At 38.1% G+C, this 20,021-nt stretch overlaps 1 protein-coding gene across 1 annotated transcript; it reads right to left on the bottom strand.

The window, feature by feature from the left end:
- Positions 1 to 130: 130 nt before the first annotated feature.
- On the bottom strand, positions 131 to 11,551 carry LOC109105458 (nuclear receptor subfamily 2 group F member 5-like). Its single transcript, XM_042773161.1, has 4 exons — positions 10,501 to 11,551; positions 4,304 to 4,584; positions 3,057 to 3,303; positions 131 to 1,674 (listed from the first exon to the last, which is right to left on the bottom strand). Exons 1-4 carry the CDS (start codon positions 10,865 to 10,867, stop codon positions 1,358 to 1,360), a joined length of 1,212 nt encoding a protein of 403 aa, XP_042629095.1. The 5' UTR covers positions 10,868 to 11,551; the 3' UTR covers positions 131 to 1,357.
- Positions 11,552 to 20,021: the final 8,470 nt, after the last annotated feature.

The raw sequence follows: 20,021 nt of genomic DNA, 5'->3' as shown, positions 1-20,021 counted from the left end.
CAGATCCATTTTTATGTACAACAGTGGCTTAAAGCTCATTTAAAAACTATTAAGGAGTGGCCCAAACTGGAATAATAGGAGAATAAAAGGTAAAACAGGAACGAAATGCCACAAAAAACAGCAGCTATTCTGTGAATGACAGATTTTATTTCATGAATTCATTTTTCCAAACCTAAAATACAGAAAAAAATACTTTGATAGAAATATTCTGTGAACTAATACAACAGGTCCTGCTTTTAAAGGTCCCAATGGCTTTTATATCCAAATGCTGCCTTAAAAGCTGTAGTGCCATGTTAAAAAATGTGACAAAGGGGTTTAAACATATTCAAGTGAGCAAGAAAGTAACAAAAATACTTGATGAAACCTACAGTATGCTACACAATAAACCTGGTCATCAAAGGCAGACTATTGGCATAATTGAGGTCTCGAGTTTGTCGGGTCACTTAGGGTAATCTGGGTCATTTTTGCACGTTTGACTGCCCACTCAACACTTTACACAATCAAATGAGACTTTATCCTATGACAACCCAGCTAGAATATGGTAAAGTTAGCATAGACTTTGTTGGCTTGGACAAATCAGAGCTTTCCCGACTTTCCCAAATGTTCCAGAATACCCTATTTTACCCTAGTGTTTTTTTCTTGAAGCTACAGGAGCTAAACACCTGTATTTAACAAGATGCATATTGTGCTTGACACGGCAACATTCTGTCTAGATGTGCTGAATATTTGGATGCAGCTGAGAAAAGCACGGAAAGTTAGGGTTATCTGGCTGGTTTCAAGTGCCTCTTTCAAGTCTTCCCACTTCATCAGAGACCTAAACACAAAAAATCAACAAGACAAACAGAATTTCACCTCAGTCATCAGTTCCCCAAAATGCTCCAGAGAGTTCGGCTGCCTGTCCTACTTTGGCAATGGCTTTCTCTCCAACGAGTCCTCCAAGAGTCATGCCTTTCTCTCGGTTGTACTTGGGGTGAAATACAACCCCCCCCACCCCGACCAAATGGACAGAGTCTTGACTCTCCTGTTAATATAAGTGGTGCAGTTTTCGAGGTCCATCTAATAGCTGTTCTGGTAAAGTTTTGGCATCAGCTTTAATGGCTTCTTTTTGCTTCAGAATCAGGAATGGATGTGGCACTTTGGGCCAAACAGTCCTCGTTCATAGAAAAACTCTGTAGGAAACAGTTCAGTGTCTATATGAACGCTGTGGTCCATTCCCATTGACAAAACAAATGGCTGGTGCTTCAGGTAAATAAGCAGGTGTTGATGTGGCAGAAAGGGGCGTGGCTTGCTGACAGATACTCTGTATTGGCCATGACCCCATGGCGGTGGGGGTGTGATATGGATTTTGGGGGTGGGATCAGGGCCCGTTCTCATTATAATGGAGCGAGATGGGCCGGTCTCTCTGGACAGGCATGTAAGGCCAATTGTAGCTGGAGCCGGAAAGCAGCATGTCCCGCAGCAGGGTCTCAATGGGCGTTTTGCCTACCAGTCGCACAAAGAACAGCTGTTCGATAACGGGAGAAGAAACAATACGCAGGGAGGGCAGTCGTAACAACAGGCGGCCAAATCGATTGGGTTGATTGGGGTATTGGTTCCGCACATACTCCTCGAGAGCACACTGGGACTTTTCCTGGATGCTCTCCACATGGGCCACATCAGACAGACCCATGGCATCTGAAGAAGAAAGTAAAAACAGATGGAAAAATTAAGGAATGCTGTAGTATCTATCAACCCATCTATCCATCTATCTATATCTTTCTATCTATCCATCAATTAATCAAACAAACTATCCATCTACCTATGTGCATTAACTCCTAGTTAAACTGGATTGTGGGTTCTTACTGAAAAAGACACATCTGAAATAATCAGGTAAAATTGTAAAATTGCAGGAGTTTAAGGCAAGATCCCCTTTGTCATTCTCTCTGTCACGCTATTGATCACTGGTGTACGCATCTTATTCTGCTGAGCTTCAGTTCTGGTAACAAAAGATTAATTGCTTCATATTTCTATGAGGGCAAGGATACCCGCTGAGCAGGACATAACCGCCACTTCTGTCCCATGTGTCCAGATAAAGACATCCATAGTTACGGTAGGCAGCATTTTGTAAGGGGGGCACTGATGCGTCAGTCCCTGGCTTAATGTCAGCGGTGACGAGCCTTGCGTGCTTCTACACCAGCCCCCCTCGCACTGGCGTTGGATGGCAAAGGCATCCCCCTCTGTCTTTGTGTTTCACAGTGTGAACACGCGTTGGGAGCTGCCACTGTACCGCGTCGGCCAGTCGGGGCGACTGGCTGACATTAGAGGACTGTCGGGTGATGTGAGGTGATAGGAGGTTTGGGCTGAGGTTACGGGCCACAAGAGTTTGTCTGTCCCTGTTAGCTCATGCCAGTGAGTCCCGGCAGGGGGTGGAGGGGGCTTTGGCTGGAATTGCAGGATGGATCACATTGATGCCCTGGGCTACAGAGGTTATGTAGGTCACAGCCAGACTGAAGCGAATCCCTATTGCTGCAACTCAGCATGCATAATTCAGTCATGTTGGTGGACGTTGAGGTGGGGCGGGGGCTGCTTGCCTGGTTTCAATAATAGATGGAAGCATGAAGGATTGAGTGATAAAAAAAAGAATCGAGAACGGTGGGTTTCAGCCATCCATTTGGAAAAAAGCAGGTCTGGGCTGGAAAGGGGTTTCTGACGGGTAGAGCACGGAATCAGAAATAGTCTAAGCCAGTGGGCAAGACATCTCAGAGTCGGGAGCTCTGTACCAAAGTGTTTGGCAGCGGCACAGGAAATTCTGCCTGTTGTGAATGGTTTGGGTGTAACACGTTATTTGTACTGTAATGTGTGTTATCCTTCTATTTATTTAGTTTATTTAATAACAAACTCGATTGGAAACCTCATGAAATAGTCAGTACTACTGATAACTAGACCTAAACAGATCAACAAAACAGGTCCATTTGTTTTCTAAATGGTATTATTAAGGTTGGAAACTGTGCTTCTAAAATCGACTCATACAGTAAATACTAATCAAACCAAGTAGACTTAAGGTTAGTTATTCTTACCAGAGGTGAAGAGTACGATGGACTTCAGGCAGGAGTACTCCGCCGTGTCTACCTGAAGGGCTTTCAGTTTCTCCACTTGCTCTTGGAAGACGCGTATGTGGTCCATGAAGGCCACCACCCGTTCGGCTGACATGGGGGAGGCGTGTAGACCGGCAGCGGCCAGCAGGGGCGCTACATGCAGCGGCATAGAGCACTGAGCAGCATTCAGAACGAACAGCTCACTCCACGACATGCGCAAGAGTGCCACCTACACACGAAAAAGGTACACGTGTGAGAGATTGTAACAGATGGTATTTTTTAAAAAATGAAAAGTACTGCAAAAAAGAAATGTTAAAATATAAAATCCATAAATACAATTATGTGTGCATTGTTTGTTCAAAAGTCATAAAATAAATAAGAAATATATATTACTTGGCAGAAAAATTACATGCATTTAAAATAAAATAAAAAAACATTGCTGTCTTTTGTTATATTACTGTCATTGTAAGCAATATACCACTCAAGGCTGTGCAATACTGTGTGTTTATGGAATTCACCCCTCATCTGTTGTAAAACCACTGTAATGATTTATTGCTTTCATTTAATTTCTTAATGCATATTCCTAGTGTTATTGTAAACAGTTAATCAGAGCATGTTACTCCAAAGAAAAAAAACAATTTTCAGCTGATGTTACCAGGCCCTCTTACCACTTTTCAAATAAAATAAAATAATAAAAAATGTAAAATAAAAATTACAGAGCCCCGCACATGGCATGCAGGAAAAAAATAGAAGGCTAAATCGTGTGCACGATTTACTATTTCATTCCCTCGATTTATAAATATTGTGCGCACGATTTACTAATCCGTTCCCTCAATTTATTAATTGTGTGCATGATTTACTAATTCATTGTCTCGATTTGCTAAATCGTGCACACGATTTATAAATCGAGAGAACAAATTAGTAAATTGTGCACAGGTTTTTTAATTTGTTCCCTCCATTTATAAATTGTTTTGAAGGTTTTATTATTTAGTGGGAACGAATTAGTAAATCGTGCACACAATTTTATTTTTTCTTGCATGTCATGTGCGGGGCTCCGTAAAAAATATTTAAAGATATTAGGTAAAATATTAAAGTAAAAAATTACTTTATTTGACCAGTTTATAAAATATAATAAAATATATGTATTCATTTATAATATAAATAGAAAATATTGAAGAATATAAAATAAAATAAAAAAAATATATAAAGTAAAAATGAACTTGATTTACCTGGTCCATGAGCTGCAGGTCAGGAAAGAAAGGGATGTTCTTCGCCCACTCCACGGCGCTGAAGAGCAAACGGGCGGCCAATTCACAGATGTTCTCAATGCCCATTAGGTTGTTGGACTGCATGCACTGGGCTCCATAGCGGGACGCAGGGTATGGCTCGGCCCGTAGGAGCAAAGAGATGAAGCCCGAGAGATACGGCTGCCCATTGTAAGGGTCACTCCCATTGCTCAGGTACTGTCCTGGACTGGACTGCGAGTTGGACATACGACCCCTTTGGACGGCTGAGGAAGAGAAAATAAAAAGCAAAGAGCCATTAGACGTGGATATTAATGTGTTTACTTGCAAAAACTACCAAATCCATCCGCCACAATATATCAAGTACCCTTCTGCTTTCTCATGTCTCTGCTTTCTAATGTCTAAGTGACTGCAGTCACAGCATCTGTGAAACCCATCAGAGAGATGCTGAATCTTCTGCTATCCATCAATGAGTAATGAGTGAGTGAACACTATGGGTGAAATGGTGTTTTTCACACTTCTTCAAACAAATGGTTCAGCCAGAGGTGAAGGGCAAAGCAGAGGCCATTCCTGTAACGATGCAGCTCAGTGCCCATTTGGGAAACACCTGTTTAACTATCCTGGTGTCTGGCCAATAACTCCATTTACTATAAACCAGAGGGAGCATGAAATGAACACAGAATGAAAAAGAGACTGTGTGTGTGTGTAAGAGAGAGTGACTAAAAAGAGGAACAAGGGCTGAGAAACTACAAATATAGAAAGTGTAGGCATATCCAGGCAGATTAATTAACCGATATTTGAGATTGTCAGCATCAGCCCACCAATCAGATTAGGTAATCCACCCACTACGACCAACAATACAGACACTCAGTAACCTCTAGCTATGGAATCACACAATATTGTGAAATATTATTACAATGTAAAATAAGTGTTTTCTATTTGAATATATTTTAAAATGAAATTTATTCCTGTGATGCAAAGCTGAATTTTCAGCATCATTACTCCAGTCTTCAGTGTCACATGATCCTTCAGAAATCCTTCTAGAAACATTTCTTATTATTATCAATGTTGAAAACAGTTGTGCTACTTAATATTTTTGTGGAAACTACAAGAGTTTTCTTTTTTAGGATTCTCTGTTTAACAGAAAGTTTAAAAGAAGAGCATTTATGTAAAATAATTTTTGTAACAATGAAGAAGTCTTTGCAGTTTTTTTCTAGACCTTTTTGTCACATTATTTCTCTTTCTGCATAAAGCAGAACAGAAACTCAGGATGGAAAACTGTAAAAAAGAAAAAGAAAAAAAAAAGAAGCAAATTTAGGTACTCTCGCAGCATACATTTCTTCAGAGCTGAGGTTGAACTGCATTCCTATGAGGCTCTGATAAATCAATAAGTGAACATGCTAACACTCGACTCACACACAAAGGTCAAAAGTTATGGTAGCTGCACCTTCCTGTTCCTCATTTATTTTCACTGTTTGTTGCTCTCTCCTAAAACATGTTGTGATGGAGCTCCAACTTACCATAAGACAAGGAGGGTGGGGACAGGCGCTCAATATTTGCTGAGCAAAAATGTGTGACATTGTGTTTTGTTATTTTTTTAATAGTTATATTTAGCTTTAATTTTATTATTATTATTATTATTATTATTATTATTACTGTTTTAGTTTTAGCCATTTTAGCCAAGGCAACAATTAAAATTTTTAAGTTTTTCATCTAATATTTATATAATTTTTTATTAAAAGCTTTATTTCAATTAATAAATAGTATTTTTATAGTTTTAGTTAACAATAACAACTATTAGCATATTATTAGCATAACAACTGAGTAGAAACAATGTCTTAATTATTATGCCTGTTTTTTTTAGTTAGATACAGTACAAAAATGTTTTACATCATAATTTCTTTATTTTACAGTATCTCAGATTTCCTTTGTTTAAATCCCTTTAAAAAGAAAAATAGGTCTCAGACTTTTGAACACCACAGTGTTTTAAGAATCTTACAGCTTTACGTTACACAGCAAATTAGCTAGAAGGAAGAGTCACCTCTGCCGGAGGTCACCTGCTTAAACGGGTTGAACAGCAGGATTAGTCAATCGACCAGGTGGCAGACTGATATTTACCTAAACCCCACAGAGAACCGTCACATTTGGACTTTGCTATGATCCTGTCTATTATTAATGTTTACTTTCCATTGACCTATATTTCACCCTGCACATGGGAAGTGACTGACTTATAGGTCATGGGATGAAGTCACAGTTTCAGCACATTTCCAGAGGCGCTCGGCAGAAGCAGCACGTGGCCAACATCTGCCAATGTCCTAATGTGACATTTTCACATCCTGGGCCATTCTGCATGAAATTGTATACAAAAAACTGCTTGGATTACATATTTGTAATAGATTTGTGTCTTTTTTTGTGGTGTTAGATTGTTGTGGTTGGTTGCTTATGTGGTTGGTGTTTTAGTATCACTGGCATACTGTTATCTATTATTAGTTTTAGTAATTTTAGTTTTAGCAATTTTGTCGTGTTTTGACATTTTTATTAGTTCATCTATACATTTTTTTATTATGTATTTTATTACAGTTAACATTTATTTTATTTCAATTACAAAAATGTTTAGTTTTAATAAACTATAATAACCCAGCTGCTTCCTGCCTTAAGTCAAAAGATCCCACCCCCAAATCTCTCTATATATTCTGGTCTATATGACTGAAGTCCCTCATTCAGTGTAAGTCTATGAGATTTTGTATGCCAGCAGCATTTCTGCTGTGAATGTCAGACTTTATTCAGTTCATACTGGTAGTTTTCTAGTTCTGACAAAGGTCATGGCCTTGTGCAGAGAGCATTCCAGCAGATGCACGTACTTGCAGAAGTCTGTGGAACTGACAAGGCTATCACATTGCTTTCTTTCAGTCAGAAGTGCCCTTTGTCAGGCTGGAATGTCAGTCATGTCAAGAGCAGCCGTAAGGTGTAAAAACAGGTAGAGCGATCGAAGAAGAGGAGCGCAGGGAGGAAGATCATCTCTGTGAGTCTAAGACATGAACGCACTAGCTGAATCCTTCAGATCAATCTGTTATTACATACATTTACTCTTAAAAAGGTTTATTGGTGTTGATGGTTCCATGAAGAACTTTAACATCCATAGAAGCTTTAATGGAACCTTTATATTGGAATAAGGTTTTTTAGATTATTAAAATGTTCTTCACAACAAGAAGAACTATTCACTGCAGGCTCTTTATGGAATGTTTTTTTTTTTACGGCATTGCTGTGAAAGCACTCTTTTGGAACCTTTATGTGTAGATTCCAAACATAAATTCTTCATTATTTAAGATTTTTTTTAGAAATTCTCACTTGTGTTCCTTAAAAAATATGGCAGCATATGGGTTTGGAACAACCTGAGGATGAGTAAATAATGACAGATATTTCATTTTCTGTTAGGTTACATCAACTGACTTACTTCTGGCTTCTAAAGTTTCCACAGAACATACCCAGAAGCTTCTCACATGGTATCATCTCTCATCAGGTTGTAAAACCATCTATTTTTTAATAGAGAAAGGTCACATTCTGTTTGAAAACTGCACTAAAAAGTACATATGTATGTGAGTACATATGTGAGGGTCTGTGTGACCGGCAGCGTGATTCTACTCCATTCATTACCAAACGCACGTGATGAACTCGTAGGAGTGGGATTTCTAAGCACGGGAGAAAACAAAGAACCTTACAGAGAACTGTGTTTGACCTCATCCATAACAAGCAAGCCATGCAAAAGTTTCAAGGCCAGCAATGATCTGTACCAGTGGTTCTCAATTCCAGTCCTGGGGTACCACTGCACTGCTCTGCACATTTTGTATGTCGTCCTTATTTAATGCACCTGATTCAGATCCATTAATTGAACTGAGGGCTTCAGATAAGAGAGAAATGTGCAGAGCAGGGGTACCCCAGAACTGGAACTGAGAACCACTGCTCTATACTGTCAAAGGCATCATCTGCCTGATATCTGAACCATTTACTTGATCTATTGACTACCAACTCTTTATGCATTAATATTTCCATCTTCCCTTAATCAGATAGTGCAGGGAGATTTGTTAGAGTATCTTAAAGCACGCCAAATCTATCTATATAACACTCAAGGATTATATGCACTAGTGAACTTGATCAACCTGCAATAATCAGGTGCACAGAATCTGATTTATTTAGCACTCTACTACACTTGTATTCTATACAATATTTAAGGATCCCAGACACGACGCTCGAGTGGAAACTGTATCACCAAGTATGAATATTTATGATATTTCTGTAGTTTATTAATTTAGCTATATACATACTTACTGTATCAAAGACTGTGAGTGCATTAATTTGAACCTTGGAAGGACTCTTTAGGAAGTGCTACAAAACATTGTTCACTACAGGCCGTATGGATGGATATGTGAATATTAAACATAAAACTCATGCAAGGACCACAGTACATGAACCAAGTGTTTTGTTTGTTTGGCTCAAACTGTTATGACTGCAGAGTATCTGTAATGGCTCAGTACAAGGTCCTTCTCTTTGCAAGTGACTGAATTGCATAATTCAGAGAAGACATCATTTATGAATGAAAAGAAGGAGGGTTCCTGTCTATATCTATTTTGTCTGTACAAATGCAACACAACCTGGGTGAAGAAGAAAGTGCATATTATAGATTTAAATAAATGCATGCAGACAGCTTACGCAATGTCTTGTCTTAACTAAACTGTTGAGGCAGCTGATGTTTTCACAAATTCAAATCTTCTAATATGAAGCTCATATTCACATTAAAGGTCAACAGACTAGAAAAGGAGGTTTTCTCTTGTTCTTTCAGTCTGAAATCATGACTAGACAAATCTAATTTGTAATAATGAATAATGAATGAGGAACTTGGCAGAGTTTTCACAATTAACTGCAGAGTGGACAACAACTTATTAAATTGTATAATACCGAAAACTGAAAAAGTAGTAAACCCTAGTAATTTAAACTTTATTTAAAATGGACCATTTCTGAGAATTATGCCACAAATTAGTATTTAAACTCCAGACTTCTCAACTTAAACTGCAAACAAGGAATTTTCTTGATTCATTTGTAAAGATGAGTATATAATGGGTGATAATTTACTTTGTTTAAAAATTATCTTTTCAAACTAATTATTAAATAACCACATTATTAAAATAAATGTGTGCTGCAAAGAGTTTTTAAACATAGAATCTGGAAGAAAACATTCCATCATTAATCTCATAAAATAAACATTCATTAATGGTGTTTATGTTTATCATTCTTATGAAGAACCGTTTGTTGTGTTTAGGATTCCTAAATTCTTTGGAGAAAAAGTTTTTGATGTTACATTGCAAGTTCTTCAGATTATACTATGGTAAACTTTAGTTTTAAGCATGACAGTAAAATAGCCACTACTCAGTAATATTTGTCATATCTAACTTAATGAATCAGAATTTATTCCTCAGTAATAAGGTAAAATGAAGTGTAATGACCTCATCGCTTTGATTTTACAAGCAGCAATTAAACATCATTTTTCTATTCTAGTGGGAATTCTACTGTGGAAAAAATATACTGTTTGTAAAAAAAGGGGGTTGCTAACAAAAATATTCCATGGTAACCATATATTTCCACTACAACAGTCAAAACAGTTGTTGTTAACAAAAACATGCTGGTAACACGATATCTGTTCCCTCAGACATCAAGATATGTTTTAAAAAAAATTATATAAGGATTCTGTTAGAAAGAATCTGATTTTAGTAACAATAATTGTATAGCAACTATGCTTTTGTCTAGAAAAAAAATGTTTACAGTAAAAGTTCCAATTAGAACTAAAATGCCATAGTGATGGTTCTTTTTTTAGTTATTTGGAAAACCATACTGTTACTTTTACGAACTGAAAACAAAACACTGATCTAAAAAACCTGTAATGTCACTAGAAGAATTGCTTTAATCTTCAAAAAAGCCATAGCAACTCAAGAACCTTATAAAACCATAATGATCTTGATTTAAAGAGACTTAAGAACCATTAATGAACCATTATTTCCCGTGCTTTGGTTTGACACCAACTTTAGTAATGTCTCCCAACTTCAACTATAATATTTGAATCATTTTACATTTCTGATCAGGTTTTTTCCTATCACAACGTGTATTTGTCGCTTGCATGCAGCGGATCTTACCCTCTCTCCTCATTCCGACCTTCAAGCACTTCTTCAGCCGGCAGTACTGGCACTGGTTCCGATGGTGCTGGTCGATGGGACAGTCGCGGTTCCCCCGGCAGGTGTAACTCAGGTTCCGTCTGACCGAGCGCTTGAAGAAGCTCTTGCAGCCCTCGCAGGTAAACTGGCCGTAGTGTTTGCCGCTGGACTTGTCCCCGCACACCATGCAGTCCACATTGGGAATCTTGTCCCCGGAGAGCGCGTCGTTTCCCGGGGTTGAACCTGAGGGAGTTCCCGGTGTCCCGCCGGGCTCCTGGCTGCACATTTGCAACTGGGACCCGGGATCACCCGAAATGTTCTCTTGCCACTGATTTACTACCATTGCCATGCTATCCCGCAACACTGTCTGTGGTAACGACCGATACAATGCGACTCCGTTCAAACAGGGAGGAGAGTTCAAACGATCCTGAACGACGCTCGAGGAGATCTAGACTTCCCACCTCTCCGATCTTCCTACGCCAAAAACCTGATAGAGCGAAACTTTACTTCTCTACTCAGAAGAGGTCATGGAATATTTACAAAGTAAATAGGAAGGTGACATGCCTTATTATTGCGTGAGAACTCCCAAAAACATGTTCAAGTTTTAATCGCTCCGAACAGTCAGTTTTTGAGAGCGAAGAACGAGAAGACCATCCGATTGAAACTTCACGATCTCGAAATCCCACGTGTGAAGTTTTGCATTAAATGTAAGATAACTCGCGATCGGATGTATGTGTTGTTAGCTATTATTAGGTATTTAAAGAAACGATAAAACAAGAGCGTTTGCCAGTCATCACACTGACCCAACACCAAATCGTAATCTTCGTCCAAAGTGCGCGCACGAAATATTATTGCGAAAAAAAAGCCTTGTAAATAAAATTAAAATGAATAAGTTATTTTCGGATGACAGTTCTTTGACCAGGAAAGTTCTTAAATAATCCGTCCAAACTTGCAGGTTATGTTTACAAGAGAAGATTCAGCGTGTTTCACTCGCCAGCTGTCCGTTTCATCTCTGAGAACCGTAGATAAGAATTCGGTGAAAGTGACACTAAACAGCCGTGGTTACCGGAGCTCCACCCACCACGTTGCATATAAGGATACAGTGACCATATTAGTATATGACGCCTTCGCAAGGGGCGGGGCTTGGATTCGCTGAGCTTCTCAACTGGTCAGTGGAGGTGCTAGAAAAAAAAGTCTTTGTCCAATTGGACAAAGGCGCTGCTCTTGCACAGTTAATGTGAATTGTTTAACAATCTCAAGCAGAGAGAATCTCAAGAGATCTTGAGAAGAGACATTAACACTGATTATTATTATTATTTTATTATAATTATTTACCAGGGTACTAAAAGTGGCAGATGTGAATTCTTCAGTTATCTAACACTTTATTTCATAATGTTCTGTTACAGAGTAAATGATTCATTTACATGCAGAGACTTTTTATTTATTTATTTAAAGTACTGCACATTAAAAACATATTTATTCTCATCATAACAGTTCATTCTCAAAATTCAAACAAAAACTATTCTACATTTCAATAATATTAATTTCAAATTGTTCGCATTCAATTTTATCATAAAAGACTTTTGATTTTGATTTTAATCCGAGACATAAACATGTTTTTGTGCACTTTTAATTACTTCAGTACAAAATAAATAAACAAGCAAAATTAATTGTACTTTGTTGTCTACTTAATTATAGTGAGAGAAAAAGAAAATGATGGGATCTACATGTTAGTTACCTTGTATTTATTAGTGTGTTGTGGAGGTGTTAGAGTTTACACCATTTGACAAAGGCTCTTTGCAGGAGTCTTCACTTCCGTTAGTTTAGTCTGTAATGAGCATACTGGGAAGCTGTTAATGCACAAAAGGCCACAGTGTAAATTACAGTGACATTACACTTAAAAGCTGTGAGGAAGTGTAGGATAAATTGAACTAACTGATGTCATAACTATTTAAAGCCTTGTTTGTATGCAAATTAAAATTGGCATCTGTACTAATTTACTTCAAAATTCATTTAATTGTTTGTATTCATGCAGTAAATGTGGACTTAATTTATTGCAGAATTATTTTTGGATTATTTTAATTATTTTTGACTTCTTAATGAAAATACACTCTCAGAAAAAAAGGTACAAAAGTTGTCACCGGGGTGGTACCTTTTCAAAAAGCACACTTTTGTACCTAAAGAGTCCATATTTGTACCATAAAGGTACATATTAGTACCTAAAAGGTACAAAAGTGTACCTTTTGAAAAGATACCACCCCAGTGACAGGTTTTGTACTTTTTTTTTTCTGAGCGTGTACTGCATTTGCCAGAATACAACATTTTTAAGCTTTGCTCTAGTTTTTGTAATGTCTCCAACTAGTTATATTTATGCATTAGGCTAACACTTCCTTTCCTATGTCATGGACATTTTATGAAACTATTTGTCGCACTAAAAAAACAAAAACAAACATTTGTTTACTTCTTACAAACCATCTGCACTGTGACAAGTAATTAGGATAAACACAAATTCCTAATACTGTGGAAAATAAATTAGGATACGAAAAATAACTGGTAACAGATGTAATCATTATGCAACTAGCACTAAATGTGATGCCTCTATCAGAGAGATTTATATATATATATATATATATTTAAAAAATATTTTATTACAATTTTAAGAGCACCTCAGTTCAATAGAGATCCGTTCATATTTTCCCATCTCCGTCACTGTGGGAAATTTCCCTCAGTGAGTAAGTGCAGTATTCTATAAACCAGTTTAAACAGTAATGCCTCCCTCTCTGTCCAGCGTTCATGCTAAGTAAACATTCATCTTTGTGTTGATGCCTTAGGAAAACAACAGCAATAAAACGATCATAACACTGCCAGCATTATTTACAATGAGTTAAAACATGTTTAAATATGAAGCATATAGTAAATAAATGGAAATGAAGGAAAATAAATTATTTACATACTCACAAAACATATGGTCCCCAATTAGGCAGCATGCAAAGAAAAGAACTTGATGTTATTGTTGTCCCTGTTTAGCACGGCACTTCTAGCGCTGGAGGCCATAAAGTTGGCCTTTAGCTTAGCTTAATTGTTGACACATGGAACCCTACCTGTTCTCCATTTAGCCTTTTGACTGGCCATTAGATCATTCTGTGGCATAGTGACCAAGGGCGTTATTTGGTGATTATGTGTAATTCTACACAGTGATGGCATTTAAAATGTCTAAATGAAATAAAAAAAGTTTTGTGATATCATTCAATTAGAGGTTAATTTAAAGCACTTGAAAATTCGGTCATTATTTACTAACACTCATATTGTTCCAAACTTATATGCTGTTTTTTTTCTGTGAAACACAAAAGGAGAATTTTTGAAAGATCATGCAGTTCTTTTCCATATAAGGACAGTTTATAGTCTGTCAAGCTCAAAAAGTACAAAAAACATTATAAATGTAGTCCATATAACTTGTTCGCTGGTCAACTTGTGTCTTCTGTGGTCATAAAATAGGAAAGAGACTAAGAGTTACAAACAATGTGATTTGTCATCAGAACTTCAATATGAATGTGAATAACAAACAGCATACAAGTTTGGAACAACATGTGGGCGAGTAAATTATAATAAAAAAAAAAAAATCTATTTAATGAGCATCATTGAATCTGCAAAAAGTGCAACTCTGTTATTGAATGGAGCTATATAGAATTGTATTATCACCACCAGAACAAACATCCATATGCATATGTCAGATGCATCTCTGGCTCTGATTGATTGTCATGATAAATGCACAGTGAGCTCATGCCTAGTATGAGGTGACTGATGGCTGCAGCAACTGGCAACATGACCACATAGCATGGCCTAGGAAATGCAAAGGCCACTGGTTTGCAGGTTAATTTATGAAAGCTTTGACAGTTTGTGACCCATGATTCAATGCCCTGTTTCTGACGTGAAAGACAAGCCAGTCCAAAAATGTACCCATAAACAATCACTTAGGTAACCTGAGTGGGAAGCAAAATAAGGCCTGGAAGGTCCACTTTCTGAATGTCCAGGGTCTGTCTGAAAGGACAAAGTTGAAGTTAGAGTAGTAAATGATCAGTCTTTATCTTCTCATCTATTCACAGATCAATGAAAAGCTCAGAACAAAGACAAAGATTGCTATGAAGCTTTTTAAACTGTTGAATTGTTTGAACTGTTTTGCAACTTGAAATGATCAACCATAAAATCAAATAGTTATCTAAATTTTAAATGAATTAAAACTAATATGAATATCTATCTATCTATATTCTATCTATCTATCTATATATATATATATATATATATATATATATATATATATATATATATATGATTTATAGATTACATACACAGCATATATATATATTATATATAGTATTCGATTAAGTCGGTTTATAATATGACACCCTTATAAGGACATATTTACATTTTGGATGAGTGCCTTTACTTTTGTGCTTCATATTGTGGTTTGTTCGGACAGTGTGCTCTTTCCTCTGTCCGATTAGACTTGATTAAGAGGTTAGACTTTGTGAAGCATGGCGTCTTTAACTGAGATTTATCTGTTCCTGTACTGACCCCTATGGGGTTGCCTGCCTTCACCCCAATGTCCTTTAGATTTATTTGGCTATTTATTTATCTATTCTGAGGAGTCTTGCATTTCTCCCTATTTTTTTTCCTGTTTATGCATCCAATTCTCATTTTTCACAGTTGTAGCAATATGAAGCTCTTGCCATGTGCTGATACAGTCAAAATACGGGTAAAGGCACTGATGACCCTCATGACCTGGACACCCGCCTGAAGCTTAGCCCACAACGTTCTGCATTGTTCTGCCATAACCAACATCTAGTAAGACATACCGCAGAAAAAAAATAACCTCCAAGTGTTTGTAAGTTTTCCACTGAGATACCACATTATATTTCATTCAAGAAGGCCTTGAGAACAAAATTGATGTTCTTGAAGCTCTTAATTTCTGGGTTTAATGAGCTAAACCAGATTCTGACTATCATAAAATTCTCTGAAGCAACACTAAAACAGGCACTTGTCTATGCACACATTTCTTGCTAGGAGTTTCTGGGCTAAACGGGGAGAGCAACAGTATGTGGCTAGCATGACCTGACATGCCTCTGAAGCTGGAGGGGGTCTTGACCTTTGCTCCTGGGCTTCAAACCTAGGAAGATGAAAAAAGGGATTGGTTAGGAGGGTGACTCCTTAAACAAGAGCTTCTGTTTTAGACAGGAATGTCAGTTCCATAAAAAGATGCCTATATAGAGAAGGAAAAAGCAGCCAAAAGAGAACCAAGCGATAATGAAGATATAAGATAGATGGTGTGGGGGATACCGGGGCTAGTTGTCACACATGGAGATTGTCATAAGTGCCCCCCCCCCATGTAAAGTCTGGAGAAATGTATAAATTGAATTCATTGCCTGCAGGGAGGCATGAGAATATGCATGGTGGGAAATAAAGCACAATGCTGGTTTTCTACATTCATTGCACTTTGTTTTGATCTTTTAAACAGGGAAATGGACTTTGCTACTCCCTGAAACACAAAACGTGGCACTCATGTACAACACGTCACCGGAGAAAGATATTTGATTATAAATCATCAGACTGGAAGACTGTGACCAATGAGCTTAACAAGGCAGAATACTGGGCTGTAACAGATTTTCTAAACACCCCCACCAGCCTCTCTGCCATAATGTGATGTTTATGGCCATTTTTACCCCCGGACTTCAGTCATGCGATGGAGCAATAAATTACTCATGCAGGCCCGCTGGAGGGAAAGTCCTTGTGACTCTGCGCTGCGGCTCTAGCGGAGAGAGCGTGACATAGAGGGTCACATCTGCAGATAACCTTGTGTTTTCTTACTGTTTTTCTCCGACATGACGGCCGCCTGGAAAACACACATTACCCACCCATGGAGGGTTGCAATCTGCTCTGGGTGGAACAGTGCTGACACGTACCATCAATACATCCTTAGCAGAGCGTTTTTGTTCGTGTCATTTTTGTGTCCAGCAGCAGATAAAGAGGCAAAAACAGGAAATAAGCGGGAACATGCGGAATCGTGAAAAATTATACTGCTGATCTTTGGAACAGATTAAGAGTCAAGTTATGGTCAAGCTTAATATAGTCAAAGTCTCATAGGACTACGATTGGGACACGTCTTCATTATATTTGCATTTTTGGTCAATCATTACGGATTTTCATTTGACAGTTCTTAAAGTTTACATTTGGTTATGTAAATATTAAACATCTAGTTGCATCCTTACACAAAATAGTTTTGTAACATGGTAAACAAAAATTCAAAATACGAAAACATCGAACTATGGCTATGGATACTGTATGAACGGGGCCTTGTTATTCCTTCACAACAAGGCATGGAGTCACGGCATGAAGTTGCTTTCCAAAACCTTCACTATCTCTGTTACTCTCTGGTGGAATGAACTTCTTTCTGTTCTTTTGATTTCTTCTCTTCTGCAAATATTGTTGGCTCTGTGACATACTGCTTATGCTTCTCTGTTGTAAGACATTTTGGATAAAATCACCTGCTAAATATAAATAATGAAAGAGATTTAGAGGTGTGGTTCATCTTCAGTACAGCTTACAGTAATTATTCATTAGTTTTACATTAATATTTAGCTTTCCTGTAGCTCAAACTGCATGGGAATGCATTAAATGTATACCTTGAATGCCTTGTTTAAACGTGTCTGCCTAATGCATAAATAGAAATGTACTGTAGCCTAACATATAAAACACGGTACTAGCAACGCCAAGGTCATTGGTTTGATTGACAGAAAACATTCATACTGTTTAAATGCACAGCTTGTCGATGCAAGCCCAGATTCTTCCTAAACCAAAAGGTGCCTGAAGAATCTGCGCTTGCATCAGACACGGTGTCCAAGCGGTCTGGATTTCACGTAGAAGGGAGGCCAAATTCCCTGCAGTTAAAATCTCAGACGGTGGTCTTTAACACATACTCTCTCCCTCTCCCTCTGCCTCCCAATCCCAATAAAAACCTTCTGACCAACGGTTGACCTTTCGCCGTTCTTCCCCCATCCAATGCTCTCTGTTCACTCCACCACCACAGTCCAGTGGAGACCAATGGGGGCCAGCAGCTGTGGGAAGGGGGATATGAGGTCACCAAGGTCACGGTACTGGTAAAGTCATCGGCAATGCTCCAATGTGGGGCATCATTTCTCTCCTTCAAAGGCAGTCCTGACATCCACGGGGGCCGCCCCGATGGCCCCGCTGTTCCTGAGCTTTCAAGACCTGAGATGGACAAGGGCAAATAAAGTGATACCAGGTGTTAGCTGGCCCCCTTCCCAAAAAATCCACCAAATCGGGGCCCCACTTCACACTAAGAAACCCCGTACGGGTGCGTGAGGCATAGCAGCGTGGCGGCCCAAGCCAAAACAACAGTTTGGTACTCCCTAATCTGTTGAAGATTGAGTATGCAAATTCAAAGGCATTTTAGCTCAGATTTGGATCTGGAGTAGGATAGAAAGAGGTTGGGGCATCAAAGCCCATGACGACCACAAAAAAAAATGATCTCTTGAATAACTGTGAAGATCAAGCCAAGTGAACGGGAATCATTGTGGCGAAAACAAATTGGCTCTGACAATGAGTGAAGAGCAAACAGTGAGATGCCATCGGCCGCAAGTGCTTCTGCTCTGGTGTATGAAGCGAAGGGGTGGCTTTGAAAGCTCCACCGTGCACAGGTCGGCCCCTCTTCTCTTTCTGAAACCCTCTAAAACTGTGCAGGGGCCCCAATTAACACTAATTAACATCAACGACAGGCAAGGGGTCATTAGTCCAGCTAATCCATGGTTTACATTTTCCTCCTGGAACCCTGCTGGCCAATTCTCACCCTAATCATAGAAAGGACACGTTGTTTAAAAGGCCAGCATCAAAGCTTTTCCACTCCACAAACTGCCCCATTAGTCCAAGATCTGGACTCAGATGGGATGGAACTCAAAGTCCCCCTGAGGGCTGGGTGTCAAGCCAAGTCTCTGTGCTTTGGACCCAATCTGAATCATCAGCAACTTGTTTGGGTCCTTCATGATCCATGGCCTTTTGCAGAGCAGGTGGTCCATGAAAGAGGTTAAAGATGTGATACTGTAAAATGCCCCATTATGGGCGATTCATTCTGGCAGGCTGTACTGTGGAGGATCCAGTGCTCTGAGGGGTGGAGAGGATGGCTCTGTTCCTAAACCTAGTTAGTTCCCTATATAGGCAGCATTTTAAGGCATCATAAAGCTATAACAGACTATTATACCTTATATCTGTGCGTTTTGGAGCTAAGCAACATGCTAATGCCAAAGTCAAATCAAAAAACAAAAACATTCTAAATCTACCTTTTTTAAGTTACCCATGTAGAGGGCTTCAAATCAGTCACTTTCCACTTGAATTAGGATGCTGCCTTAGAAAGTATATACTGTAGCGAGTAGACAGCAAGGCAGCACACTAGGATTTGGAATAGAGCCGATGTCACACTACGATAACATTACACTCTCCGAGGGGCTGAGAAAAACATTATACAGGGCAATGACTCACAGCAGTGGGGTTAAGATCAGTCAAAGATGATGAAATGATGAATGTATTATTCTGGGAATATTACTTAATAATAAATTATTTAAATTAAATAATTAAAACAATAATTATTAATAAAAAAATATTAATAGGTAAATAAATTAGTGGTCAGAGATTTATTAGTATATAACACATTAAAACATAATATATTTAATAAATAGATCACTTTTTTCCAAAGCAACTTCAGGTGAATAGCTTTCATAAAATAAATGGCAAAGAAATGTGTAGCAAAAACTTTATGAAACAATACAGTCTGTGAAAAGCTGAATTCTCTTATTCTGGCTTGAGAGTCACTCCTGAGACACAGAGCACATGTTGGATGACGATCATTTACAGAGTTCACAATAGAGAGACTAGTAAAGAAGACTGAAACTGTTTATCCTTAATAGAGCCCAAGACTAAGCTTTCTGACAAACAAAAAGCCAGAGTAAGACTGATTTTGTTTGCCTCCATTTGATGTTCTAAAGCAGAAAGGTAAAAATTAACCCACTAAAACAGTAGAAAGAAAGAAAAACAATTAATGTAGAATTCATTTAAATGTCTTAAACTTTTTTTGTTGAGCAAAAAAAGAAAAGGAATAGAAAATTAAATATCATAACATTTGTTTCAGAGTGACTGTTTCTGTCAGTACGGAATCAAAAAAAAGTTTGTTTTTCTTTTTCAAAATGATATTGAGTATTCTGAATATCACAAAAATGTGCATAAGAACTACATTTACCACGACAAAAATGTATTTTTAGCCCACAATGACATGCTAAACAAAACACACATTTAAACAAATTACTTCTGTTGTTTTAACAGTGTTCATCACATAACACAGGGGTCAGTGCTTATTGGGAAATCATGCATTCAGAGGCAAAACTTTTCTTTTTTTGTCTGAAAAAAATAAGTGCAACTTTGAGTGAAACCTCATAAAGCCT

Source organism: Cyprinus carpio, chromosome A16 (genome assembly GCF_018340385.1).
Source record: "Cyprinus carpio isolate SPL01 chromosome A16, ASM1834038v1, whole genome shotgun sequence".
Classification (NCBI taxonomy): domain Eukaryota; kingdom Metazoa; phylum Chordata; class Actinopteri; order Cypriniformes; family Cyprinidae; genus Cyprinus; species Cyprinus carpio.
The sequence above is the reverse complement of the archived record's forward strand: the minus strand, read 5'-3'. Positions and strand labels throughout refer to the sequence as shown.